The sequence below is a fragment of the Lepisosteus platostomus genome, chromosome 11, assembly GCF_059453375.1.
Source record: "Lepisosteus platostomus isolate fLepPlt1 chromosome 11, fLepPlt1.hap1, whole genome shotgun sequence".
Lineage (NCBI taxonomy): Eukaryota > Metazoa > Chordata > Actinopteri > Semionotiformes > Lepisosteidae > Lepisosteus > Lepisosteus platostomus.
The window spans coordinates 33,242,880-33,270,660 of NC_142621.1; the positions used below are offsets into that span (position 1 = coordinate 33,242,880).

A 27,781-nucleotide genomic window follows, 5' to 3' on the forward strand; every position below is an offset into this window, starting at 1 on the left:
GAGTTAGCTATTTAAGAGTCTGAAACTGTAACAGTGGAAAATATTGGAAGATCTATTGCATAATCTGCTTTGCTTTCTATCTCTTATCTACTTGATGTCCTGTTCAGTTAAGCCTGTGTCAAAGGGCAACCGCGGCTTTAGGGTCTGGCTTCTCTGCGGGAGGACTGTGTCCACGCTCACCTTCGCTTGATGGCCCGCCTGCGTCACCGCTGCCCCACTGCTCTGAGTGCAGAGCGGGAAGGCTCCGCCACCTGGGAGAAGAGATGTGGAAATGAACGAGTTTTGACACGGAGAAAGAGCTGGGGGGGTAGATTGGCACAGTAATAAGTGTCTTTGTTGGAAACGTCTTCCAGTTGTTATTGCTCTGTCAACAGTGTAATTCATCGGTCATGCCAATAAAGCTTGTGGAGTCTGAAAGTGATGGGGGAGAGAGAAGGCTGATGGACTGTCAGGGGGCATCTTTTTCAGCTTCAGTTTCTTTAATTTTTGCCACTGTTATTCTATTTGCATGTCAGGCGAAGAGCCTGTAATTGGGCAGTCTGGAGCCCTTCTCGTTTTCGAGATGACAGCTTTAATTTGTGCAGGGAACCTGAGGAGAGGCGCCTGTCTCGGTTTTTAATTGAATCTGGTTCAGCGGGGGGAAGCAGGGGAGAGGGCCTGCCTCTGTCCCGCGCGTCAGGGAGGGCTGGGAGAGCTGGCAGGAGGATCCAGTGTTGTACAAAGGCTCAGGAGGTGTGGGAGGAAGGGACACGCTCTGAAAGAGGGGGGCCTCGGTGACCACAGTCCGCCTTTGAAACTGCTGCAACGTGGGATCTCCATTGTAGATCAGCCAGTATGGAAGATAGAGGATGATGAGGGTGGGAGAGAGGTGGCAGGGGATGATTCAGAAAGAATGAGCTTGAATTGTTGCTCGATCTCAATTCCCCATAGTTCAAAAGATTTTTGGCACAGTGGTTAACTTTGTAATGAAAGCTTGAAAAGCATTGCATCTGTAGGTGCGAACTCTGTAAACACTTGGGCAGATGCTGGGTCACTGCTGGTATGGCCCTCTGCTTCCAAGCAAGTCCTTTACCTTTACTGCATTATGGTTGTGCCGTAGCAAGACTTCTAAACTGTGGGACAGTTGTGATTAAACTGTGCTGATCTCAGTCTTCCATTGTGTGCAGGTATGTGAACACCTTGCTGAAGCTGGTCCCGCAGGTGCTGCAGCTGCAGGAGCAGCTGAGGCAGGCGGTGCAGAGCGGAGACATGGAGACCTCACATGGCATCTGCCGTATCGCTGTGGCACTGGGAGAGAATCACTCCAGGTACACTGCACGCCTGAGGCAGCTCTACATAGCACTGATTACACACAGTGCTGAACACTGCACACTGGATACTGCAGTACATTGCACTGATTACACAGTGCTGAACACTGCACACCTGATACAGCTCTACATTGTACTGATTACACAGTGCTGAATACTGCACACCTGATACAGCTCTACATTGTACTGATTACACAGTGCTGAACGCAGCACACCTGATACAGCTCTGCATTGTACTGATTACACAGTGCTGAACGCAGCACACCTGATACAGCTCTGTATTGTACTGATTACACAGTGCTGAACGCTGCACACCTGAGGCAGCTCTACATAGCACTGATCACACGCAATACTGAGCACTGCACACCCGGTACGGCAGTACACTGCACTGATTACACACAGTGCTGAAGGCTGCACACCTGGTACAGCTCTACATTGTACTGATTACACCGTGCTGAACGCTGCACACCTGGTACAGCTCTACATTGTACTGATTACACCGTGCTGAACGCTGCACACCTGGTACAGCTCTACATTGTACTGATTACACAGTGCTGAACGCTGCACACCTGATACAGCTCTGCATTGTATTGATTACACAGTGCTGAACGCAGCACACCTGATACAGCTCTGTATTGTACTGATTACACAGTGCTGAACGCTGCACACCTGAGGCAGCTCTACATAGCACTGATCACACGCAATACTGAGCACTGCACACCCGGTACGGCAGTACACTGCACTGATTACACACAGTGCTGAAGGCTGCACACCTGGTACAGCTCTACATTGTACTGATTACACCGTGCTGAACGCTGCACACCTGGTACAGCTCTACATTGTACTGATTACACCGTGCTGAACGCTGCACACCTGGTACAGCTCTACATTGTACTGATTACACAGTGCTGAACGCTGCACACCTGATACAGCTCTGCATTGTAATGATTACACAGTGCTGAACGCTGCCAACACGCTACACTGTGCTGTATATATCCTGCTGTTATACCCTAGACACTGCTACTCTACTGGCTACTGTACTGCACATCTGCTCTTTTGTACACCACATACTGCACTGTGCTGTGACTGTGACTGTGTTGCAGGGCGTTGCTGGAGCAGGTGGAGCAGTGGCAGGGGTTTCTGGCTCTTGTCAACATGATCATGTTCTGCACAGGAATCCCAGGACACTACCCCGTCAATGAGACCACCAGCTCCCTCACTCTCACTTTCTGGTACACCCTGCAGGTAGGCATTGTGTCCTGGGAATTCCAGGCCATTACTGCACCCTGTAAACTTCAGACCAAGCCATCTAAGTGCTGCACACCTTCTTTTTGATTTTTCTGTTCTTTTATTCACTGCAGTTTTGTACAACAGTTCAAAAGTCATCATTTTATGCATCTCCTCTTTTCCGGAATAAACACCCTATTATTATTAAGCCGGGTTGTGTTGAAGCTGGGAACCTTCCGGAAGCAGCTGGAGGTATTCGCTCTCATCTGCAACTCCAGCTAGATGGTGATCTTGCCCTTCCCCTGCAGCACAAAGTGATCGGGCTGGCTGGCCACACCTTGGCTCAAAAGTTTTAAAGAAGCCAGGGTATCAGTTTCAACAACATGGCTGGGTAGCTTGTTCCAGACTCCCATAACCATTTGGATAAAGAGAATGCCTCCTGTTTTCCAATTCTAAAGACACTTCCCCATGGTTTCCACCTTAACCCTCTTGTTTGCTTCTGAAGTAGTTTGCTGGGTTGATTTTGCCAGTGTCATTGAGGTTTTGAATACTTGAATTATTTTTCCTCTTTGTGATCATTGTTAAATAGCCATATTTACGTGTGCCCTACTGTTACTTTACTGTACCAAACTGCTACAGTGAACATCACCTTAAAGTGAATATTTTGTACCCAATCTGTAGGATTTATAATTCCTATAATAGACATTTTATCCTAATTGTAGATCCTGTGTAATATGCAAGTCCTTTATCTCCTTCCTGTATCTCCTGTACCGTGGTTTCCCTGTCTTTGAGAGAGAGAACAGGCTGGCCTTGGCAGCACACATCTCTGTCTCCTTGCGCACGGGTTTAAAAATAGCATGACCTTTGCAGCTGAGATAATAGGCAGGCACTGTCAGGCACCCTCCGCAGTTTCCTGCTGTGCTAAAGAGCAGCCCTGTCTGTGGATTTTTCAAAATGTTGCTCTTCAGTGCATCTTATGTTGAGGCCCGTATCTGTATCTGGTGTCCATTTTGGTGTTTTTGGAGCAGTACACCGATGTCAAGATTAGCCTGATGGATTTATCTCGATCCCGTGAGCAGGCTCATAGTACAGGGTAGCTGGTTTGCAGCGCGTGATATTTTTACATGTTTTGACCACAAACGTGGGTAAAAATGTTGATGATATAGTGTGTGTCTCCACTGCCTTGACATATCTGCTTGCTGGTGGGATGGTGAAAATCCTGTGGGAGCTGATTAGTAGAGCTCCATAAAATAATTATTCAGATTTAGTATTCTAGGAGGAGTCGAGGGCCTGACTAGGGTAAACCTATGCATTGAGTTCAGTTTTTATGAGCTCTTTGCCTTTTCCACTTATGCAGTTGTGATAATTGCGCCTTTGATTGCAAGGTTTTGCATAAGTTTGGGGCCAATAAATAAATCCTACATTAGAAAATTAAGAATTTCTTTTTTTTTTTCCAAGTGAGTTTTGTATTTGTCTCTCAAGGTTCTGAATAATTCATATGCGGACAAATTAGTAACATCCTATATTATTTAAAAACGAGTGACTTGCAGAGGATATAATCATAACTCAGACTTGTGATCATTCAAGATGTGCTTTTGAACAGTTCAAGTAATATTTATACACAGTTTTTGCACATCTTTGGTTCTGATGTGACAGAAAGACGAATAATCTTGTAATCTGACACAAATGAAGAGACTCTAGGCTGTAGTACTTTCAGAACTGAAACCAGCTGTTAATTGAAACTGAAGTAGCTGTTAATTGAAAGTTGTCAGGTTGCAAAGATCATCTCCCTGCAGCGATCAGCAGTGCAATCAACTGGTGTCAGATTTATTCTTAAACCAAAGAAAATTTTAAAAGGATTTTGTCTGTCTGTGCTTCTGCTAAATAAATGCTGAAAAGAGCTAATTATGCAATGCACGGCAAATCTGAAATGAAAAAAATGCATGCAGCCTGCTGAAGTAATTCAGACTGGGGCTTTGAAGATAGAGACGGAGCATAACCCTTGCTTTGTTTTGTATAAGACCTCTGGTTTTGAAGTCAGGTGGTGGAGCTCGAAAGTGAGGATGTTTGTCTTAAAGGAGCAGAAGTTAGTCTTGCTGCCTGTAGCCCTTCCTGTTCCATAGCGGCGACTGTCTCATTCTGGTGGCAGTTGGGATCTTAATGCAATGTGCCACTGGCTAAGAGGCTCACTCGACTGTGGCGACAGCTGTGATCTAGCTGCTGAATGAGGATTTTGTGTTTCAGAGGCCTCTTAGAGGCATAGAAACAATTAAGGTTTCTATTTCGGAGCATTTCGGGCTTTGCGAGATGCAGTTTTGGGATATTTTCTGCATCTTACATTGTTTGTCTTATAAATGTAGCATTGCCAAGCATTTCAATTGTCTGGCATTCCACCCATAGGTCATTCATCTAGGCTCACCTGACAGCAGTCTTCCCAATATGCAACTCGTTACTGGAGCAGAGAGCTATTGCATCAGCTGTCCCCGTGTTTTGTGTGTCAGAGCAGGTGTCATTTAGATTCTGCAGTAGTTAAAACATCCTCAAAAAATGCTGCTGATGAGAGGCAATAGTTTGGCGTGTCTCACTTGAATCATCCCAAGGTCCTGGGCAGGAAGATTCTCAAACATGTCCCATTGACTCACCATTCACCACGTACCCGGGCAGATTGTGCTGACAGTAGAAAGGGCAGCAATATTTCTGGACATCAATGCTCACATTCAGAGTAAATCTGTGGGTCCCTTTAGTTATTTCCTAGGGTGCTTTTTCCCATTCCTGTAATTATGACTCATTTGTCTTTAGATGCCCCAAAGGGATATTTTAAAGCTTATTTTTTTACACGAGGGGAAAAAAAAACCACGAAGACATGATTGTAAACAGGCTAACTCTGTTAAAGGGTAAGGCAAGAGCGAGTGGGGGCTTTATGTCTTATCTGGGAGGACAGAGCTTGCTTCACTATGAGGAGCTGACAGGGGAGCAGTTGCCAGTAATCCCATGAGTACCAGGCTGTAGCACATCAAGGCTGATAGAAGTTTGCAGCCCACCTGCAGCTGTTCCCCTGAGTCGGCCTTCACTGTGCCCCCCTCCCTCTCTCACACCGGGGGGCTGCCTTCACTGTGCAGCTCAAGGGCTCAGAAAGCGTAGACCATGCTTTTGTAAGTGTATTGTGTTCGATCAATTTCTGTTGGTACTTTAATCAATAAACGTTTAAAAAAATATTTACTGCTTCTTGAAGCTCTTTGAACTGGCATCACTGCATTAGTGTTGTACACATTCTGAAGCACATTTTTTAGTTCAAAGATGTACAGGTTCCTCTCTGATCTTCCCTTGGATTGTCTTGAATGCAACTTAAATATCTGTTGTTGCGTCTCACACCAGCCCTGCTCGTTGTCCAGATGAGTTATTTTCTGGAACAGCTAATCAGCACAGTCCTCTATAGAGAACAGCAGGTGGTGTACTCCTCTCTTATTCACTGTCACTCTCTTTCTGTCTCCTGTTCCCTGCTTGCCCTCTCTCTCAGGATGACATCATGTCCTTTGAAGCAGAGAAACAGGCCGTGTACCTGCAGGTGTACAGGCCAGTTTACTTCCAGCTGGTGGACGTGTTGTTGCACAAGGCTCAGTTCCCCAGTGACGAGGAATACAGCTCTTGGTCCTCAGATGAGAAGGAGCAATTCAGGATCTACAGGTGAGACAGGACAGGGCCCTGGGATAAACGCCTTGGTATCTGTGTGGAGTGTATTTGGTGGAGAGCAGAGCAGGATTGAGTTATATGGGGCTTTAAGGTGGAAAAGTGTGGATTGAATGTTGCAGAGTGAGTTCTAAGTGGATCTCTAGGGTTAATAATAATAATAATAATAACAATAATAATAACAATAATAATAACAATAATAATAACAATAATAATAACAATAATAATCATCATCATCACTTTATTAACCCTTTACAATTTCTTGCATTAGGAATTATCTTTTCGCATACCCCAGCTTGCTCTCCATGAGACACACAGACACACAGATAGGGAGAGAGCCTGGGGTCAGAGCACAGGCTCTGCCATTGTACGGCGCCCCTGGAGCAGTTGGGGTTCAGGGCCTTACTCAGGAGCCCAACAGAGTAGGATTCCTCTGCAGGCTGCAGGATTTGAACCGGCAACCTTCCAGCCACAGGCGCAGATCCTTAGCCACAGAGCCACTGCTCCGCCCCCAAATATACGAGAACATAATAAGAGGCAACCATCCATCTAGCCCATTTGGTAGTTCAGAAGTTAATTGATCAGAGAATCTAATCCAGTTGAGTTGGTTATTGAAAGAAACCAGCGTATTGGCGTCTATAAAATGGCTGTGTCATTTGTTTCAGACTTGTGCCTCCTGTTCTCTGTTTATATGAACTTTTCTCTAGCTGCCACTTTTGCCCCTTGGTCTGTGGTTCGCTGTTCATCCTGAAGAGGTCCTGGATTGACTTTATCAACGCTTTTGAGGATTTTCAATGCTTGTATCTGATTCCCTTGTAGTCTTCTCTGTGAACGATCAAAAAGATTCAGCCTGTCAGAATAGGACATTCCCTTAAATCCCAGGATTCATCCAATTGATCTTCTCTGGACTGATTCCATATTTTTTCTTTAACATACTGACTAAATGTTATGCACATTCAATTTAAAATTTCAACTCAACACCCCTTGATTGATATTCTACGTTTTTAACTATCCTTTCATCTTCCTTGCCCTTTAAAATTGCTTTTTCACATATCAAGAAGATAGAAATGTCATCAGAAACACCTAAGTCTTCTTCATAAGTAGCCTCTTCTAGCTTAGAATGTTCCTTTTTATATAGTTTTGCTACCTGTATGCAAAACCCTGCACTTCTTTACATTAAATGTCATTTTGACAGGTGTTTGCCTGACCTAGAACTTCATCCAAGTGTTCCTAGCTGAGGTCCTGTGGTACTTCACTAATTACATCACCCCATTTGGAGTATTCCCCCCTTATCTGTACCCTCTGTTCTCTGTTAACCAATTCTTAATCCATACACTGGCATTTACCTGAATGCCTACCACTGGTAAATGAAGAATTAATTGTTAATGAGGACGTACTGAAAATGTAATGACAGCACATCATACACCCTTTATACTGGCCTCCTGAATGAACAGTAGAGCTCAATACAACCGGCAAGCTTAAATAGTATATTTATAACTCAACCACAATTGGATAGAAATAGCCAATGTTGTAGCCATTGTATTGTAGCCATGTAGCGATCCTGTTTTCCTACTTGTTTTTACTTTTATCGCAAGGACAAATTATAAAAGGATGTTTTGTTACAGAAGTTAAATCCAAGCTGATGAAAGACTAAAAGCAGTTTTGGCTGTGGAGGCTTCTTCAGGTGCCGTGAGGCTGGATGATGTGTGTGACACGCTCTGTCTCGCTGCTCAGAAACGACACCAGAACATAAGTCTGTGGACGAGAGGAGACCTTTCAGTCCATCTAGCTCACAGCTGATTGATCGAGGGTCTCGTTCTGCTGCTTCTTGTCGGCTTCAGTTTTTTTCCCCCTCCTGCAGAGGTCTACTTGGTTGCATTCCAGGCAATATACCAGAACAAGGGCAGTTCTGAAACTCAAAAATTAGTACAGGGTTGAAATACTGATTCCATTCAATGATGTAAGAACTGAAACTGAATTTTAAGGCTTAACTGAAATAGAAAATTGAAAGAAAATCAGTTTAAGAAGTTTAAGAACTTGGCTGAAGTGAAAATCGTAAGGCACAGTGTCCCCTCTGGGCCAGGACTGGACGTCCCTGCTAAAAGACTTCCTCCAAGTCCTGGGACTGGTGGGACCACTTTCTGGACTGATTTTCTTTTAACTACTTTTGTGCAGTTTTAACCCAACATCTTTTTATTTAAATTCGACACTTTCAACTGCACATCCCAACGTTATTCCTTTCCCACATTGTCAGCAAGTTGAAAATGATGCATTAGCATACTGTTAACATCTTAAGTATTTTCCAGCTCTTCCTGTTAATGGGATTTCAGTTTCTTCCCATTAACAAAATGGGTTTGCTGATGATGATTCCCGCAACAAGATGGGATTATTTTTCAAGCTCTGATCGGCACCTTTTCTCCAGTCGGACTCCGCTCTCCGGCGTGTGGCCGAGAGGCTGTCGTTGCGACCTGCGTATTATGTAACGTGCTTCTTGTGTGTGTGTGTTGCAGGGTGGATATCTCGGACACCCTGATGTACGTGTTTGAGATGCTGGGCGTGGAGCTGCTCAGTAACCTGTACGACAAGCTGGGCAGACTGCTGACCAACACAGAGCAGCACTCTTCCTGGCAGGTCAGCTCGGCCGCTGTCTGCTGCTCTCGGACCCCTGCGCTCGGGCCAGTGGCTGGGGGTGCTGCTGGTTCAGCTCAATTTTAGACACACTTTGTGTGTGTAGGAAATCGGTTACAAATATCACTCCCTACAAAGATGGAACAGTGCACCAACCCCCCCACCCACCGTCATCCCCACTGCCCTCAAAAAAAAAAAAAAACCCCAACAAAACTCCATTAGCAGATGGGATGGAACAGAGTCCCTCGAAATAAAACGATGACATTTTGTATGAGTCAAATTAATGTCAAGCAGTAATTCCGCTGTTTCGGAGCTACCTTCTGATTTTCTCCGTCTGCCCGTCTAGCACACGGAGGCTTTGCTGTACGGATTCCAGTCCATTGCCGAGACGATTGACGTGAATTACTCTGACGTCATCCCCGGTCTGATTGGGCTGATCCCTCGCATCAGCATCAATAACGTCCAGCTCGCGGATACCGTCATGTTTACTATAGGTACTGTACCTGCTGTCTTTATATCTCTACTACATTGTCCCGCTACACCATCGTGACTGGCACCCGTTCTCTGCTCTGTACCTTTGTACCCCTTTGCTGTAGGCACCTTTCTGCCTCCCCTCTACTCCACTGTAATAACGTGACTGTTTAGCCATCTTCTGCCTCTGCCTCCCCTCTGAAATGAGCTGACTTTCTTCTTGTCTGCCCCTTCCATCTTCCCTGACGCCCCCCCCACCCCGCCTCAGGAGCTCTGGCGGAGTGGCTGGCTGACCACCCTGTGATGCTGAGCAGCGTCCTGCCCCTGGTGCTGCACGCCCTGGGCAACCCCGAGCTCTCCGTGTCCAGTGTGTCCACCCTGAAGAAGATCTGCCGGGAGTGTAAACATGACCTCCCGCCCTACGCCGCCAACATTGTGGCTGTCTCACAGGTCGGACTGGAGCTCACAGAGCGGCTTTGGTGCTGTTTGTAGTAGAGCTGCTTGTTTTAACGATTAGTGTTTGTTAATGGTTGTGTCTTGTGTGTTTCAGCTGAGTTGATTTCAAGGGTTGTATTAGAATTGAATTTTTCAGGTGTATTTCTAGTACTCTCAGGTATGCAGTGTTTGCTGTTTTAGACTGTACTGTGTGAGTACTGAGAGCGTTTTGTTGTATTTTAGTGTTATGTTGTATATATTGTGAGTTCTGGGTGTTGTATGTCAAGTCCTGATACTTCGTTTTAGTAAGTTAAATTCTCTCTCTCTGTCTCCACAGGAGGTTCTCATCAAACAGATCCACAAGGTCAGTGAATTAAACCCCATAGCTCTCTTTATCTCTGTCTCTGACTTTCTTTCCGTCTCTGCATCTCTTTATCACTTGGCCAGACCAGTGTGTGAATTCAGCCCCATTTATCTGAACGAGCAGTTCATAACCCCTCTCGGATCAGACAAGGTCCGATCTGTATCTCTGTGGAAAGACGAGTCACTTAGCTGGGGGCCCAAAACCCCTAATTAGAGACCAGTTGCAGAGGGTGACAGGGAGACGTCCCTGTCTCTGCCCCGCCACTAGGAGATGTACTGGGATTTGGGGTGAGGCATCAATGAATGGTGGTCCCCCAGCTGAAGACCCTGTAGCTGGTCTCTGGAGACTGTAGGAGGTTCAGCAGGCAAAACCTGTGCGTGTTAACATCCACCTGCATAGATAATGTATGTGTTAATTCACATCTGTATTTCATTGTACATCCTAATCAGGGTTTAAAATCCAGTCTCCTCTCTCTGTACAGACCAGTCAGTGCATGTGGCTGATGCAGGCTCTGGGATTCCTGCTCTCCGCCCTCCCAGTGGAGGAGATCCTGAGGAACCTGCACTCTCTCATCACCCCTTACATCCAGCAGCTGGAGAAGCTGGCTGATGAGACGGTGAGACTGCATAGCTGTACTGGCCGTCGACCTAAACCTCCGCCCTAATTGTCAACTAGAAACCTTAACTTTCTCTTGAAGCCCCAGCACAAACTTTGAACCTTGTGACCACACCATAAGACCTCTCCGGCAACGTTGGCCAGTTCCATCACTTGATGAACACCCCGGTTACCGCTTAGAAAAAGGCATCAACTTCGACATGTCCTGCTGTAGTCTAGCTTGGCTTGGAGTTCCCTAGATGGCAGTTCAGCAAGGGTTGTGCAGGAGTTTAGAAGTGACTAGTTTGGAGGAATCGTCAGCCTGCTGCACACCAACTCCCCCTGTATCATGCTTCTCGAACCGCTGTCTAGATTTTTGCCCAGCCATGACAATGAAGACCTTCCTGTTCGCGTCCACAGAGGGCATTAAAAAACAAGGGCAGATGGCTCACCAGTGCACGCGTCCCGGGTGGTATCTCTCGGGGGCAGGTTAGAGAGGAGGGCTTTGGCATGGAGTCCAGTTTAATGATAGTTGGCTATTCCAGTTTAATGAGAATTAAAGGCAAATAAATATTTTGCTACTCTAGATTGCAAAAAAAAAATTAATTGCATGCTGTAGGTGGGGAAGGCCTGTCTACTGGCAGAAAACATCAGTCCATCATGTGTCTCCTTCCCGAGTCCTTCCCCTCGCCTGGGGGAGTCTCGGTGTTTTCCAGTCATGGGGACACCGTGTGGGCAGTCGTAGTTGCCAAGGCACCGTTTGCCGAGATCTTTTTGGATTCTAATTTCCTGCCATTTTTGTGATCGAAGGGTTTACTTTCCTTCTCTTCTTTTCCGAACATGAAGATTAGAACTAGGACTCGCTCTCCTGCTTTGCCTGTGATTGTGCATGCCCCAGCTATGTTGTTCCTGCCTGCTCTGTTAGCTCAGTGCTGGGGCTCGGGGGGACAGGGGCAGTCGCAGACAGTAGGTGTCGAGAGAGCATGGGCGTGGGGGAGGTGACAGTGCCCATCATTACCAGGCGGAGGGTGTGCGGTGCAGGGTTGCCTGCATGCTGGGGTTCGTCGCCAGCTGTGCTGATCTCCCTACCCTGCATGTCGCCCAGGAAGAGAATGTATAAACACACTTATACGTACCCTGTGACCATCACTCATCAGCTCTGTTTGCTGGCCTCACACTAGGGAGCAACCTCGAGGGGGTTATGGGAATGTTTCTCTGAGAGAGACTGAGAGAGTATTCAACACCCACTGTCACCAGAAATGAAATTGACAAGAAATTCACTTCTGAATGCTTACTGTGCTCCTCCCTGCTGTCTCTGGGCAGTACCATACTAGGCTATTGATGCCATCGCTTGCTGTAGTAATTGGTTAGCAAGGTTAATTAGTGTGCAATGTGCAGGGGAGTTGTGATATACAGTAAGTGCAAGCTTTCACAAGGTTCATGTCCTCTATAAACCTCTGCCTTGTGTCAATCTCAGCACGGATGTCGATGAGCCAGCTGTAGAAATCACAATTATGAGTGTGTGTCTGGAGATCAGGCAGAGAGATCTTTTTCACATATAGGGCTTGAAGATGGAACTGAATTTCATTTGTCACTCTGTGCCAGTGAAGAGTGGTCAAGGTCACATGACATTTCTAAACCTGCACTTTTTGTGATTGCTCTTTGGTCACGTTCTACAGGTCTGCTGTAGAGATTTCAGGAGTCTGAAGCCCAGATCAAGGCCAGAACATCAGACTTGTAGAAAAAGGCTTTTAAAATCTAAAAATAAAAAATCAGAAGATTAATGATACGGGAGGTTTTGTAGACGGGCAGTTGTCTTCACTGCACTGCACTGTCCCTGCTGCAGGCATCAAGTTGCCAAGAATGAACTTTTTCTTCTCATGTGAGTTGTGCCTCCCATGTCAGTAGATACACACAAGCACACAGGCAGCACTGAAAATTGTCAGCAAGAGGTGCTTGCCCACTTCTCTCTGATCATAATTGGATTTACACAGCACTTTAATCCCAATGGACTCTAGACTGCTTTACATATAAGAAGGGACCCTTCCGTCACTTGCTGTTGAACAGCCCCCACCCCCCAAACTGGTTTTCCACTGTGCACCATCACACAGTTTTGTAAGTGTAGTCCAGAAGGAAGAGCACCAACTACACTTCCACCGACACCTCTTAAACTGCTAACCTGGTTTTCCCAAGAGCTCTCCCATGCCAGCACTGACCAGCTCAAGCTGTAATCACGATGGAGACTTTTCTCTCTCTGACCATTTCTGTCCTGCCTCTTGTGTGCTGTGTCCTCTCTCCTTATTCACTCCTTGTCCTTCTCTGTCTCTGCAGCCTAATCCCTCGAACAAGCTGGCAATCATCCACATCCTGGGTCTGCTGTCCAACCTGTTCACCACCCTGGATGTGACGCGGCAGGAGGAGGAAGGCGAGGGCGCCCCGCCTGTCAAAACCGTGCCCCCTGAGCCCGGCCCCAACCCGGTAGCCCCCCTTCCTCCTTTCCGTTTTCGTCTTCGTTCTGCCTGCCCTCTCTCACCCTCCCCTTTCTCTTCTCGTGCTCGCAGGTGGTGGTTGTGCTCCAGCAGGTCTTTGCTCTGATACAGACCGTCCTCAGTAAATGGCTGAATGACTCGCAGGTGGTTGAGGTGAGTCTGCTTTCATCTCCGCTGTCCTGCGTGGACAGGCCTGCGGTCCTGTGTCTGCTCTGCTTCCCAAAATCTTGGGATGAGCATAATTCCAGTAGTCATAGATTGTATGAGAGGTTGTGCATTATGTCGAGGTCATAGGTCATAGTCCGGAGTACAAGTGTGTACAGACAGGCCATCAGCTGTTCACAGCCTACACTGGATGTAAATCAAAGCAGAGATCCAGAAGTCCATGGCAACAGCTGACCCATTGTCCATAGTGAAGACTTTTTTGCGCAAGAAGGAAGTGGAGAACTGACGGACCACCCCAGAGAGAGCACTTCCTGCATAGGTGTGTGTCCTCCAGTTAGAAGGACATTCTGGGAGAGCATCTACCCACAATCCCCAGATCACAGTTGTGGATTTGGCAGTTTCATTTGTATCTGAAGTGGACCTGAGTCTGTCAAAGCCAGGATAAAACGATCAAGATGGGTCTTTCTTTTGGGAATGAGGAGCCTTGCAGCATATTCTTTACCTCTGATGGGAGAGCATCTGTAGGGTATTGTTCTGACTGCTTCAGTAGGACAGTGGTGGCGTGGTGTGAAGATGTGGACATTGCCATTCTTTCTTGTGAAGAGCACATGAATGTAAGCATGTATTCTATCCTTTTTGAGACAGCCCTCACAAAAGCTCCTGGTGCAGGCCTGTACACATGCCAGCATGAGCACAAAAATCGTATTTAAAATAAAAATCATTTTAAAATTAGAAATTAGATCGTATGTAATTTATGGTTGTTTCAAATCCATAGGTAAGATGCTCCCTGCATTACAGCAGATCATGGTTTTCATTGTGAAGACCTTTGCTACACTGCAGTCCAGTGGAAGTCTTTTTTTCCAGGTTTCATGTTTTAATGACATTAGTGTTTTTTTAAAGCCCATCGTGAACTTCACTCTGACATTTGGCAGCAGCTAGTGCCCGCATAGACGGTTTCTGCTGATCGGTAGATCCTGGCCGGCACCTTGCAGTATTTCATTTTTCCGTGTCAACAGTTATGTGAACAGGAGTGAAAGTAATTTAAATTGAGTGTCTGAAATCAATCTAAAAAGTTTTGTGTTGCTGCAGCGAACCGTGTGAAAGTGCTAGGGAGCCAAATTCTGCTTTGCTGATGCTGCTGGCAGACTCTTTTGTCTGACCTGCAGTGGTTTTCAAGTCGGTGGAAGGCAGTCTTGACAGCTCTATCGAGCTCCGTCTGAATACGGACAGCGATTTTCATCAAGGAGAGAGGGAACAATAAGAGACACCTGTGCAGGATTTTCACATTCACTTGCAGACTTCAGGATGCGATCAATAACCCATTTTCCAAGTTAATTTGTGTATTGATGGCAATTGAAATTAACTTAAAAATGTTTGCTTTTGTTATCCCTAAGAGCTTTAACTGTTTGTCTTGCCATATTTAAATGCTTATCCCTGTTTCGTTCCAATACTGTGAAAATCAGCCGTTCTGACTGTGAAGTGTATAAAAAGTAACCTTGAATTTGGTAGGGTTCTACATACAGTATAGGACACAATTTTTGTTCTTGGGCCTTAATTGTACACTGATCTCTCACTTGGATTGTAACGCCCCTGATCTATAATTTGGCTGTTTTCAGCACATTAATTGTGTGGAGTCGTTTAGCAGTAATGGATTCATGTGCAGTGTTCAATGCCGTAAATCGAGCTGGAGAAATTCTTTCCCTCAGTCTCCTCCCTGGCTGTGTGTGTGTGGCAGGCGGTGTGTGCAATCTTTGAGAAGTCCGTGAAGACGCTGCTCCATGACTTTGCCCCCATGGTGTCCCAGCTGAGCGAGATGCTGGGCCAGATGTACAGCACCATCCCGCAGGCCTCTGCTCTGGACCTCACCCGACAGGTGCGGCTTTGCCACCTCCTCCCCCCATAGTGGGGTAGGGGCACAGCACTAATTATCGCAGGCGCTTTGTTTACTGGCTGAAAGAGAAGCCAAGGGTACATTGTCCTTTGCTTTGCTTTTTGGTCTGCTGAATAACAAGAGATTAACAGGTTGGTGCGGTGGCTCTGTGGCTAAGGATCTGCGCCTGTGGCTGGAAGTTTGCTGGTTCGTATCCTGCGGCCGGCAGAGGAATCCTACTCCATTGGGCTCCTGAGCAAGGCCCTTAGCCCGAACTGCTCCGACCCTGCGCTCAGACCCCAAACTTCTCTCCCTGTCTGTGTGTCTCATGGAGAACAAGTTGGGGTTTTAGAACAAGACAAATTCCTAATACAAGAAATTGTATATGGCCAATAAAGTGATCTTATCTTAATAAACAAGCAAACTCTTGAACTGTAATCCTCTTAAGTGGATCTCTATAACAGACCGTGTGCTTGATTAAGAACTTGATTAAGAGGGATTTGAAGGGGTGTCTTATGTAGATAATGCTGCATGCAACATGTCACTCAATACTACATAGCATCTTGACAGTAAAATCAAAGAAACTGCTGTGTGCTCTGATGGGCCACAGAGTGACTGGTCTGCCCTGCAGCAGGGGAAGCAGTAATTATATCGATGAGCATGTGCTGTTATGGGTTTTTGCAGTAATGCCTATGCTATGACAGTTCTAGCGCAAGCTTTGTGTCACAGAAGTGTTGTGATACTGGGCGGTTTGTGGGGGCCAGGGAAACTGCACTGTAGGACCAGGTTCGGGGGTTTTCAGAGTGCAAGGGTTTGAGCTCAGCCCTGAGCCTTTCTGTCCTGCAGCCCTGATGACTGCTCTCTTGTGCGCTGTTTGCGTGGTTTTGTCTTTCAGATGGTTCACATCTTCGCCAGCGAGACGGATCACTTCCCCCCAATCAAAGCCCTGTTCGAGCTGGTCACCTCTGTCACTCTCACCCTCTTCCAGCAAGGTACAGGCCAAGGCTGGGTTTGGGGCTCTGGAGTGAGTTGGGGGGTGTCGGGGCAGAGGCTCATGGGGGCTCGGAAATGGAGTATAAGGGGGAGGCTCTGTCGGTCGTCTCTAGATTACCGCCTGCTGATGCAGATTTTCCTGTTTTATAATAACCATGAACACTCACCCTTGCAGAGCTTTCATCACATGCAAGGATCTCAGTCCTTCACAGCACAGCCCCAGCTGAGCTGACCCTCACATGGAGCTGGCATGGGCAGGGACATGAGAAACCTGAGTTAACACAGAGGTGCACTGGGGTTTTCACCCAGTAGTTCTGCAAAAAACAAAAAATGCTTTGGAACATTAATGACTTCAGTCTCGAAAGACAGGAACTTAGGCTAACATCTCTGAAAAACCTGTATCTCTGTCACCATGTGTCTGCCACGGTTAAGGATTTCTGGTCCAGAGAGAGTAAAGAGTGCCACCTACTGGTCCACCAGCTCCATTTCTAGCTACGATCTAGTTCCCAGGCAAGGTGTAGCAATCAGACAATTCTCAACAAAAGACAGAAATTTATTTGTGTATTTGAAACACTGACAATGTCCCCTTTTTTCTTTTTACTAAGGTGCCTTCTACCAATTTACAAATCAGGCTCTGTGAATGTATCAGTCAGTGCCAAAACTCACTGACTGGGGTATCTCATTAATGACAATACTAGGCGGGCTTCTCAGACAAGACATACAGATATTCCTCACATAACACCCTTTTGCAATCAAACTTTTTAAAGAAACATTTTTCACCTTAATTGCACTGCCCTCGTAGCAGCGCTGACTACTTTGCTGTTAGAGTACTTAGAGCAGGTTGTGGGTATTCACCCTAGAGGTGGAATTCATTACTTTTTTTCTCTCAGCGTTTTGTTCGCCTTTGAGTCAGAAGGTCACGATGTTGTCTGGTTCATATGCATCTTGTATGCAGTACATTATTATGCTTTACCTTGAGCAAGTGTGCAAAAGGTGATACCGGTGCTTCTGCAAATAAACAGGCAAAGGAAACTTGTAACATTATGAGAGAAACTTGTAATAATAAAACGTACAAAGATGAACAAATCTGTGATATCACCCACACTTTGACTCTGACGAGGCCAGAATATATATCTATCACTGTTAGAAAAAAAGTGTCATTCCATATATTTTTTCATTCATTATTTTCACATTATACTGTAAAACGTATGCTTTAAGGTGGGTCAATTTTGTCAAGCGTAACTTTTTAAGGAAACTTGCTGATGCAGACACACCTGAAGACACTCAGGTGAGAAAATACAAACAAACATACAGTGTTAATACACTAACGACTGACACATACAAGCAAGCAAACGCATTGTAACACAAACAAGAAAGGGATGACAGCTAAGAGCACAACCTTTATCCTTTGCATTATTTTCAAAGGGAAAATTGTTCCCTCATTAAACAATTTTATTAACCATGATTTCAGGTTCACGGATATGCTGTTATGTGAGGAATTACTGTTTTGGATAATTCTCAATTAATATTTTGAAGAAATACTGTGGGGCCTTGAATGAGAAAGTAAGATTTAAATGATAGTTTTCTTTTGCTAAACTGGCCTTGGATCTCTAAAGCAGTACATAAGGTGGTAGATAGGAAGGTTTTATTTTTCATCTAAGTGAATTATTTTACGGGGGAAGGGTTGTGTTCCCATATGATCTCTCAATTACCTGTTTGAGCAAATGACCTTTTCAATTGACTGGTTAAATTGAGCCAAATCTTTAGAAATTGATGATTTATTGGTTACTTTAAAACGTCCTAGACTGGGGCTCTCGAGGTCCAGAGCTGGAATGTAACAGCAGCTAATACAATAGTGACCCCTGCTGGCCAGAGAGGACTTCAGCATGTGTGCCAAAAGACTACATACATTTCTACAGCAAAGTGCGTCTGCTTTGCAAGATGGAAGCTGTGACATGGACTCCCAGCAGGAACAGGAGCAGATAGTCTAGGAATGGTAACAGATTGCCATTGCATAGAATTTGATTTCATTTTAGATTTTACGAGCTGTAGCTCCCTGTGCTGACTGACATTTCTTGAAAATAAAGGAACAAGCTTCAACTAGTTAAACCAGGCATCCACTTAATGCACATAGAAGTATGCAGCTTGTAATATGTGAAGCTGCTGTATAGTGGGAGTCTTATGGGATTCCTTGTAGGTAGGCTGAGAACAGAGAGATGTTTCACAGAGGAGGCAGTGGTGCTATGAGGACGAATGACTTCAACACGAGAGCTGTTCTTACTAGTGTTGTGTGATGTTAGTTGCCCTGGTTTGCATAACCAATGTACTGAAGCCAACATACGAGAGTTGGGTCTTTACAGTACAGTGAACATCCTGGACATCCCAGAAAGGTACTGACTTCATGTCTAGGTCTGGAAATACACGGAGGATCTTTGTTTGTTCTTGCTGTTGTATGGAGGCAGTGAAGCTGTAAGGTGTTCCTGTGGCCTCCTGTGTTGTCATGTGTGGTACGTTAAATGCGCACTGGGGGATGAGTTGATTCTCGTTCTGACAGGTCCTGAGGTGTTCTCCTCGAGGGCTTGGGGTTTGCACAGGGAGTGTAGAGACCAGGGGCTGGGAAGAGGACAGGAGTGCAGTCTCTGAGTGGGAGGTCATGGGTGGGAGGGGGTGAGGGTGTTTTGGGGGTTGGGTGGGGCGGCGGAGGGCTTGAGACTCCACAGTAGCAGGTGCCTCCTGGGTTCACACTCCAAACCCCACTTTTCTTTCATTTGGGTTCAGTTTTTTCTTTTGTTCTTTATTTTTCCGAACGGATTCATGTTTGTTTTCTTTAGACTGCTTCAAGCTTTACATGTCCCTCTTTCTTCCCTTTTTTCCTCACTTGTGAAATTATTTCGATGCTTTTTTTGTTTCCACATGACTGTTAAATCTGTTAAGTTGCTGTTTGTATATTATTATTATTATTTCTTAAGTTACATCTTTATTATATTTTAGGGCCCAGGGATCATCCTGATATTGTTGATTCATTTATGCAACTCCAAGCTCAGGTGTGTTTTTGGTTTCTTATTTCATTCACTTTCAGTTCTCTCTCTCTCTCTCCTACCTCTTCTCTCTCTCTGCTTCAGTCCCTCCCCGTGGCCCTGTCTCCAGCCCATGCATGGGGGAGAGGGGGCAAGTTTGGGCTTTCGGGGGTCACAGCCCAGCCCTGCCTCAAAGTCCTTGGGGCAGGTTGATGCTCCACATGGAATACAGGGGGTGGAGGTGGGAAGTCCAGTGGGCGTTAAACTACCACTCTGCCTGCCCAGGCCTGGGACTACAGTGATCATTTGCTTGAGCTTGGTTCTGATGATTTTCTACAGCCGTTTAAACCCCTAGCAGGAGTCCAGAGGAAGCTGCAGAGGTTCTCCTTAAGGAGAAGTCTTGGGTTTAACTGCAGCTCAGCTCAGTATGTGTTAGGAAGGAGCCCACCAGAGAATGACGAACAATTGCTGTTGTCTTTATATTGGAAAATGACTGTAGTTGTTTTGCGGTGGAAAAGAGTTATTTGCACTGGATGTATATGTGAATCCTGTAGCTCTTAAAGGGGTTTTGAAAATATTTTGCTATGTGAAGTTTTCTGATGTTAGGGTTTTAAATGTTCCTAAGATAACCATGTCGCTTTGGAGTAGAGAAATCGGACAAACAGTACTTCTGGAATTTTATTAGGAGCAAGTTTCACTCTGACCTAAAAAGCTTCCACAGTCCTGCCACCAGCAGTCCTTAATTAGTCTGCCTCTCTGCCGGGGGCAGTGAAGTCTGCCAGCTCGTCTAGCACGCTGCAATTCTTGTTGGTGCGAACAGGGACGAGTGACTTGGGCACCGCGTGGGACAGAGTGAAATCTGTGGCCAGGGGCATTTGCAGTCCTGCTTTCTCTTTGGCCTGTTATGAATTCCATAGCACCTCAATAGGGAATTGAGTTCCTCAGCAGGAGAGGAACGTAAAAGACACTGGGTGTCTTGAACTCAGTCTGGAATAAATCAAACCTTTCTTTTCACTAGCATAGTCATTGAGGCTGGGTCTTCGTCAGAAAAAAATTATCCGTTAGCAGATCTGTTGTTTTCAGCCTGATGTTATTGGCTATATCCTACACGCCGGTTTAAGTTTGATTTAATGTGCGTACAGTATATGGCTTCTTCTTATAATGCTGGTTTTCTGTCAGTAGTGGCAAAATGCTTCAGACAAATTGGAACCAGCCTTCATGAAATATCGGTTTTGTAATTTATAGAAATACATCATGGTGTTGGCACGGTCGAGCGTTAGATCATAGAAGGCCAGCTGGAACCACAGTAGTCCACAGCAAAGATGTGGTAAGACGACAGCAGAAATCCTGTGGTAAAGGTTAACTTTCACCACAAAAAACACAATCTACTAGAAAATCACTTCTTGGTCAGGAAAGGAGGCAGATGTCACTGGTCAGTATCGGGGTGGCGACCTACTCGGGATCAGCAGCTTTGGTGCAAGGAGAATTCTCACAGTCGGCAGAGAGATATCCAGCAGAGTCCTGTTAGGTGGGTGTGTTTGACTGCAGAGCCGTACTCCCAGCCTGGGCAGAACCTCACCCATCCCCACCGAAATCACGGGCAGCTAAAATTAGTCAAATCAGTCCATTGATGAAGGAACTAATTCAATTGAATCGATACGCCCCCTTTTCTTTCAGTTTTTCAGTTTTTCTTTGTTTTCTGCCTTTGAATTAAATCTGGTATTCATAACTTTTTCCCCGTCATTCAAAATAATTTCCTTAAAAACATCAGTTGTCTTTTCCTTACATGTTACTGGTTTATGTTGCATATTTGATCCTAAAGAAGAAGGAAAAAAAGTCTGAAATTGACCAATGAGGGAAAAAGAAAAACCATCATACCTTTTTAATTAATTTAAAATTTTGATGTTTAGTTCTGCAGTCTGTTTTTTCCAGATTTGTTGTTGCATTTAATGATTTTTATATTGGTTTGTTTTATTTCGAACGAAGAGCACCAGTTAGTGTCTGTACAGAAGGGAGGTGTGCAGGCAGGTAAAGGTGAGGGCAGGTAAGTAGGGCAGAGAGTAGGGGGTGGCGTGTGAGTGTGCACTCGGGGTGGGGGGGTAAGGGTAGGGGTATCTCTCACAGTGGGCTCGCAGGACTACGGGGGTGGGGGGGGGGGGTTGGCACCGTCTGCCCTGTTCAATCACTCTGTCTGCTTTGTAGGCCCTCAAAAGGAAACCCGATTTATTCTTGTCTGAGAATCTTGATGTGAAAGCTGTGTTCCACTGTGGTGAGTATTGCACACCTGTGTGCTGCCTGGCACACCATACACACACTGGGTTGTTCGTCAGAACAGTGAGAAACACACCTCATTGCAGCACAGAGCAATGCTAGGCAGTAGCATAGCACTGTAGGGGAGGACCATTGGTGTGCTACAGCACTATAAATAAAAGGATAGGTCATCACATTAAGACTCCATACACCAGAGTATAACACTATGCAGTACTGAAGAGTGCAGAGCAATAGAGAATAGACCACTGCAGTATATGACCTTGCAATAATGGTTGATACCTGGTGCAGTGCCTGCAGATGAGTGCGAGTGTGTGTTTAAAGCAAAATGTGTTTGGACACTGAGTATCTCAGTTTAGCGAGTATTTCTCCATTCTCTAACCGGTTTCTCTTTCTCCACCTCAGGCGTGCTGTCACTCAAGTTCCCAGAGGCTCCCACGGTGAAGTCCACCTGTCTGTTCTTTGTGAGTTACACAACAGTCCTGTCCCTCTGCCTGTGCGTTTTCTGTGCCCTGAGCTGTATGTTCTGCAGTGTCCAATCCCCCATTTTAGTGCATTTTAAACCACTTTCCACAAATGAACAATAGAGATTGCATACAGTGCCTTGCGAAAGTATTCGGCCCCCTTGAACTTTTCAACCTTTTGCCACATTTCAGGCTTCAAACATAAAGATATAAATTTTTTATTTTATGTGAAGAATCACCAACAAGTGGGACACAATTGTGAAGTGGAACGAAATCTATTGGATTTTTGAAACTTTTTTAACTAATAAAAAAATGAAAAGTGGGGCGTGCAAAATTATTCGGCCCCCTTGCGTTAATACTTTGTAGAGCCACCTTTTGCTGCGATTACAGCTGCAAGTCACTTGGGGTATGTCTCTATCAGTTTTGCACATCGAGAGACTGAAATTCTTGCCCATTCTTCCTTGCAAAACAGCTCGAGCTCAGTGAGGTTGGATGGAGAGCGTTTGTGAACAGCAGTTTTCAGCTCTTTCCACAGATTCTTGATTGGATTCAGGTCTGGACTTTGACTTGGCCATTCAAACACCTGGATACGTTTATTTGTGAACCATTCCTTTGTAGATTTTGCTGTATGTTTGGGATCATTGTCTTGTTGGAAGATAAATCTCCGTCCCAGTTTCAGGTCTTTTGCAGACTCCAACAGGTTTTCATCCAGAATGGTCCTGTATTTGGCTGCATCCATCTTCCCCTCAATTTTAACCATCTTCCCTGTCCCTGCTGAAGAAAAGCAGGCCCAAACCATGATGCTGCCACCACCATGTTTGACAGTGGGGATGGTGTGTTGAGGGTGATGAGCTGTGTTGCTTTTACGCCAAACATATCGTTTTGCATTGTGGCCAAAAAGTTCGATTTTGGTTTCATCTGACCAGAGCACCTTCTTCCACATGTTTGGGGTGTCTCCCAGGTGGCTTGTGGCAAACTTTAGACGAGACTTTTTATGGATATCTTTGAGAAATGGCTTTCTTCTTGCCACTCTTCCATAAAGGCCAGATTTGTGCAGTGTAAGACTGATTGTTGTCCTATGGACAGACTCTCCCACCTCAGCTGTAGTTCTCTGCAGTTCATGCAGTGATCATGGGCCTCTTGGCTGCATCTCTGATCAGTCTTCTCCTTGTCTGAGCTGAAAGTTTAGAGGGACGGCCAGGTCTTGGTAGATTTGCAGTGGTCTGATACTCCTTCCATTTCAAGATGATCGCTTGCACAGTGCTCCTTGGGATGTTTGAAGCTTGGGAAATCTTTTTGTATCCAAATCCGGCTTTAAACTTCTCCACAACAGTATTACGGACCTGCTTGGTGTGTTCCTTGGTCTTCATGATGCTCTCTGCGCTTTCAACAGAACCTTGAGACTATCACAGAGCAGGTGCATTTATACAGAGACTTGATTACACACAGGTGGATTCTATTTATCACCATCAGTCATTTAGGACAACATTGGATCATTCAGAGATCCTCGCTGAACTTCTGGAGTGAGTTTGCTGCACTGAAAGTAAAGGGGCCGAATAATTTTGCACGCCCCACTTTTCATTTTTTTATTAGTTAAAAAAGTTTCAAAAATCCAATAGATTTCGTTCCACTTCACAATTGTGTCCCACTTGTTGGTGATTCTTCACATAAAATAAAAAATTTATATCTTTATGTTTGAAGCCTGAAATGTGGCAAAAGGTTGAAAAGTTCAAGGGGGCCGAATACTTTCGCAAGGCACTGTAGATCTGGCATTCCCAGAAAAGGATTGGTTAATGCCATACTGCTGTGCTGACGCAGTTTTATTCTCCGTGTCAGAGCTTCTTCTTTAAACATTGGTCGATTCCAAACACAGAGCAGTCTCGTCCCTGAGGGAAAGAAAAATTCCAGCTTGTCGTGCTTTCTCTTTCTGGAGATCAGCAGGCGCATGCAGTAGTGACCCTTGCTGTTGGATAGCCATGTTGCCTTTGTGTGTGTGTGTCTGACCGGAAAGCTGACTGTCCTACTGTCCCACTGTCCCAGACGGAGCTGCTCCCCCACTGCGCAGATACCCCCCCCATCGGCCAAGTGGTGCAGGAGGACGGAAAGCTGCTGCTGCAGGCCGTGCTGGAGGTGAGGCAGAGACTGCGCAGTCCGAGACAGGACCACTGCCTTCTCCCTGGGCACAGTGTAGCAGACGAGGCTAATGTGTGCGATACAAGCACTGTTCAGGAAGCTTGAGGGTGCAACAGATTCACATGATAGGGGACAGTACATCCAAAACAGGCACTGTCCTTGTATACCACATGTATGTTAAAAAACAAACACCTCTGACTTTTGTTTTGAATCACTGCCATTGTATGAGCTCTTTGTACAGATGCAAACTGTCAAACATTCTTCCTTATTATGGGTGTTTTTTTTTTGTTTGTACATTCTCATTTCATATTTAATATGGAAAAACCAATAAAGATTGTTTAAAAAAACAGACACTGTAGAGGAAACAATGTACTGTACCGGTATGGTATGTGTATCATGTCTTTTAGATTGTATTGCTCTATGCCTTGAACAATTAAAATGATCCCTTTTATCAATTTACAAGCAAAAAAAACCCCAGGTGTCCCTATTGTGTCTTATGTTTCTAATGGAGTAGATGTGACCCATTTCCTCCTCTCCTGTCTTATGCTCCAGGCTGTCGGAGGGCAGGCGTCCCGCAGCCTGATGGACCAATTTGCAGAGGTGCTGTTTGCTCTGAACAAGCACTGCTTCAACTGCCTGGCTCTGTGGCTGAAGGAGGCACTGCAGGCGCAGGGCTTTCCCTCCTCGCGCGTCTCCACGGAGCAGAAAGACACCTTCAGCCAGCAAATCCTCAGGTAACTTCACACCAGGACCAGAGCCCACGTGCTGCCCCGCGTCCACTCTCTCTCCCTTTTCTTTTTGCTCTCTCAGCCCTCTGTCCTCGCAGGCCGTTCTCCGATTCTTTCCTTTCTCTCCCGTTCACCTTGGCTTTCTCTCTCTTTCTGACTCGGCCCCCTCTGAGATGTGGGCCCAAGGTTTTCTTGTTACCGCCTGGCCTCAGAGCGCGCTCTGTGTTCTCTCTGCCTCTCTCAGGGAGCGCGTGAACAAGCGGAGGGTGAAGGAGATCGTGAAGGAGTTCACGCTGCTCTGCCGCGGACTGCACGGCACCGAGTATGCTGCCGACTACTGACCCGGGCACTCCCGGACCCTGGCTCCACCCAGGTCAACCAGACCCCAGACCCCACCTGAGCTCAACAGAACCGACTCCCCCTCAACCCCTGACCCACCAGCGCAGGACTAAGGCACCTGGACGATTTCCGCTGGAGCCAGGCTGCACGCGAGTGCGGCGCTAGAGAACATAAGGCGCGCCTGGGCAGAAGATGGCCGAAAACAGCACAGACATGGACAGAGGGGGCTGGCCCAGGCCATGGCCTGCTGCTTCATGTCCCGGCCAAGACGCGCCAACAACCGCCAGGCTAGAGATCTCATCCTCCTCTTCATTTTGTTGTGTTTCTGTTTTTATTCGTCTTTTGTTGAATGAAGAGCCAGACTGCGAGATGATGAGCTTTCTTTGGTTTGAAATGTGGCCTGTTGGCACTGCTTCCCCCTGTAAGGCATGCTGTCTGTGAAACGCACTTTCGCTCCCAGTTTTGTGCTGCCCTTCCAAGCTCTTCCTTCATGAGATGCATCAATATGATACTTCTATACCCTTAGTCTTCTTCGTTCTAAAAAAAATAATTGGACAGACTCTTTTGAAACAATGCTGCTGCTCCTGCTGCTGCTACTAGACCCCCTTGAGAGAATGGGGGAGTGATGGACAAGAAAAAAGATTTTTTGGCATATCATTGACTGAAAAAAGGACTCCAGTGTAAGGATGTGATTGTTTTGAAATGGAGACGCAGTAAGCTAACACTGCAAAAATGCTGACTTTTCTGCGTGCTGCCTCCCTGTCTCTCTCGTTCTCACTCTGTTCCTCTGTCCACGCCAAGGGTGTATTTCTGAACCATTGTGAAGATTGAGAGATACTTTGAATGTTTTTAATAACTCTGTTGGAGCTTGCTCAGAATACATGTTAATTAAGAGGAGATTGCATGCTCCACAGCTGACCGAGGAGAGAAAGGGGGAGACTGGACAGCCAGAAGAGAGAGGCTGTTTAAAGAGCAGGTTTATTACCGTCTACGACATGCACTAACTCCTGCTGCCCTGAAGAACAAAACACAGACGTGGCTCACAGTCTGACAGGACTCAGACCTGCTTGTCCTGTTGAATGTGTCTTTGATTGTTCGCTGCACCAAGGAATGGTTCTGTGACATCACTGATAACAGCTTTTCACGCTTCCTGCTTTTGTGAAAATGTCGAAAACAGTTGTTGTATGTGTTGTGTCTGGGAGGGAGGGGAAAGTTTGGAAATGCTGGAGAGATGGAAAGGGAAAAGAGAATAGACCTGCTTTCTGAGAGCTTGGCCCCTTGGGGCTTTCAGTGCTGACCAGGACGTTGGGATGGGACGCAGAGCACAGCTGGGGTAAAGTGAGGGGAGGGATACAGAGTTGTAGTCTCTCTTTTCGCTGAATGGATTATAATCGGTGAAAGGTGACTAGGTGTTGGGCAAGGGAGCAAAGGCAAACAGAAAATGTACATTGATTTTTGTACCTGGTTTTAATTTATTAAACATATCTAAGGCAGCAAGCTCTTAAGTGTCTGTTCTGTTATTCGTAATGTTAATTTTTCATTTTTAACCTTTTCTCTTAAATGCATGCACTGGGTGGCTAAAGCAGTACTGGGCGGAAGTTTAACTCCGTACACTCACCTGTGCAGGAAAGGCCTCCCATGCACAGCATATCCATTTAATTCACAGCAAAGAGACAGATGAGCCGACCTCAGTTCATATAGCCCTGCTTGTGAACCCCTGATCATTTGGTCCTTCAGTTTCTCAGGTGTGGATATGCTTGTTCATTTGGGGGCGATGTCTCAGAGACCTTTGACAAGTAGTGTTAAGTTCAGTTGCATGGTTGTGACTCAGTTGCTCTTTGAAGGCGGTGAAGAGTTGGACAACAGTTGCGGATGGGTTGAAAAATACGAAGTGGGCTGCAGTAAAACTACAGAAATGATCTCTAATATCCGCCTTCATCAAGTTTTAAATAATTTGGCACAAGGCTAATGAACAATTTGCCTGGTTTGTCTGACTACAGGCCAGGTCTACAGGTTCTTGTGATGCTTTTTGTACAAAACAAATCAAGAAATGAGCAAGAAGAACAAGAGAAGTCTCCAGCAGTCTGTTGTCCTCCGTCTTGGTAATGGGGAAGGAAGAAAGTGAAGCTTGTGTGGGTTCCATGTAGTTCATGGACATTACAGGTCAGAAGATGTGCGACAGCTCAGTCTCAGAAGAGTCTACGCCTCTTCTAAGGACATGCGTGATTCTTGTTTTGAAAAACAAGGCTGCCCTGGTCCCCAAGGGTATCTCTGTCTCCTTACTTTTCATTTCAACTTGGGAACAAACCAGCCTAAGTCAGCTAACAACTTAGTTAACCTCAGTTAACTGAGCCACTAACCGCTTCTCTCGGCTCTCTGGGTTCTGCTGTTTTAAAGAGATGTAGAAAATCTAGACTCACGAGCCGCCCCAGGACTGGACACCCTTGTTGAAAACTAGAAAACCAGAAAACCTTCTACCTTACTACTTTGGAACATATTTAGCAAAACCAACTGTGATACAAAAAATTATGAAAGTAATGAATTAAGAATGTTAATATATTTTTGTTTTACAGAGTATAGACTTTTTACCCTTAAATCAAGT

General features: G+C 45.7%; 1 protein-coding gene across 3 annotated transcripts in view; it reads left to right on the forward strand.

The window, feature by feature from the left end:
• Window positions 1-26,676, forward strand: part of ipo13b (importin 13b) — a 46,957-nt gene extending 20,281 nt beyond the window's left edge. For 2 of the 3 annotated variants that reach the window (XM_088599291.1, XM_088599293.1), the window contains exons 5-22: window positions 1,167-1,307; window positions 2,411-2,552; window positions 6,052-6,218; window positions 8,732-8,852; window positions 9,196-9,343; window positions 9,589-9,770; window positions 10,093-10,119; window positions 10,601-10,735; window positions 13,045-13,191; window positions 13,275-13,355; window positions 15,103-15,240; window positions 16,133-16,229; window positions 19,222-19,274; window positions 21,450-21,516; window positions 21,921-21,979; window positions 24,020-24,109; window positions 24,665-24,846; window positions 25,085-26,676. In XM_088599291.1, the coding sequence (XP_088455417.1) occupies window positions 1,167-1,307; window positions 2,411-2,552; window positions 6,052-6,218; window positions 8,732-8,852; window positions 9,196-9,343; window positions 9,589-9,770; window positions 10,093-10,119; window positions 10,601-10,735; window positions 13,045-13,191; window positions 13,275-13,355; window positions 15,103-15,240; window positions 16,133-16,229; window positions 19,222-19,274; window positions 21,450-21,516; window positions 21,921-21,979; window positions 24,020-24,109; window positions 24,665-24,846; window positions 25,085-25,181 (2,074 nt within the window). In that variant the 3' untranslated portion in view covers window positions 25,182-26,676. Of the gene's footprint in view, window positions 1-1,166; window positions 1,308-2,410; window positions 2,553-6,051; window positions 6,219-8,731; window positions 8,853-9,195; window positions 9,344-9,588; window positions 9,771-10,092; window positions 10,120-10,600; window positions 10,736-13,044; window positions 13,192-13,274; window positions 13,356-15,102; window positions 15,241-16,132; window positions 16,230-19,221; window positions 19,275-21,449; window positions 21,517-21,920; window positions 21,980-24,019; window positions 24,110-24,664; window positions 24,847-25,084 lie in introns of those variants that run through there. The other variant, XR_015925364.1, reaches the window with a different exon arrangement.
• The last annotated feature ends 1,105 nt before the right edge of the window (window positions 26,677-27,781 follow it).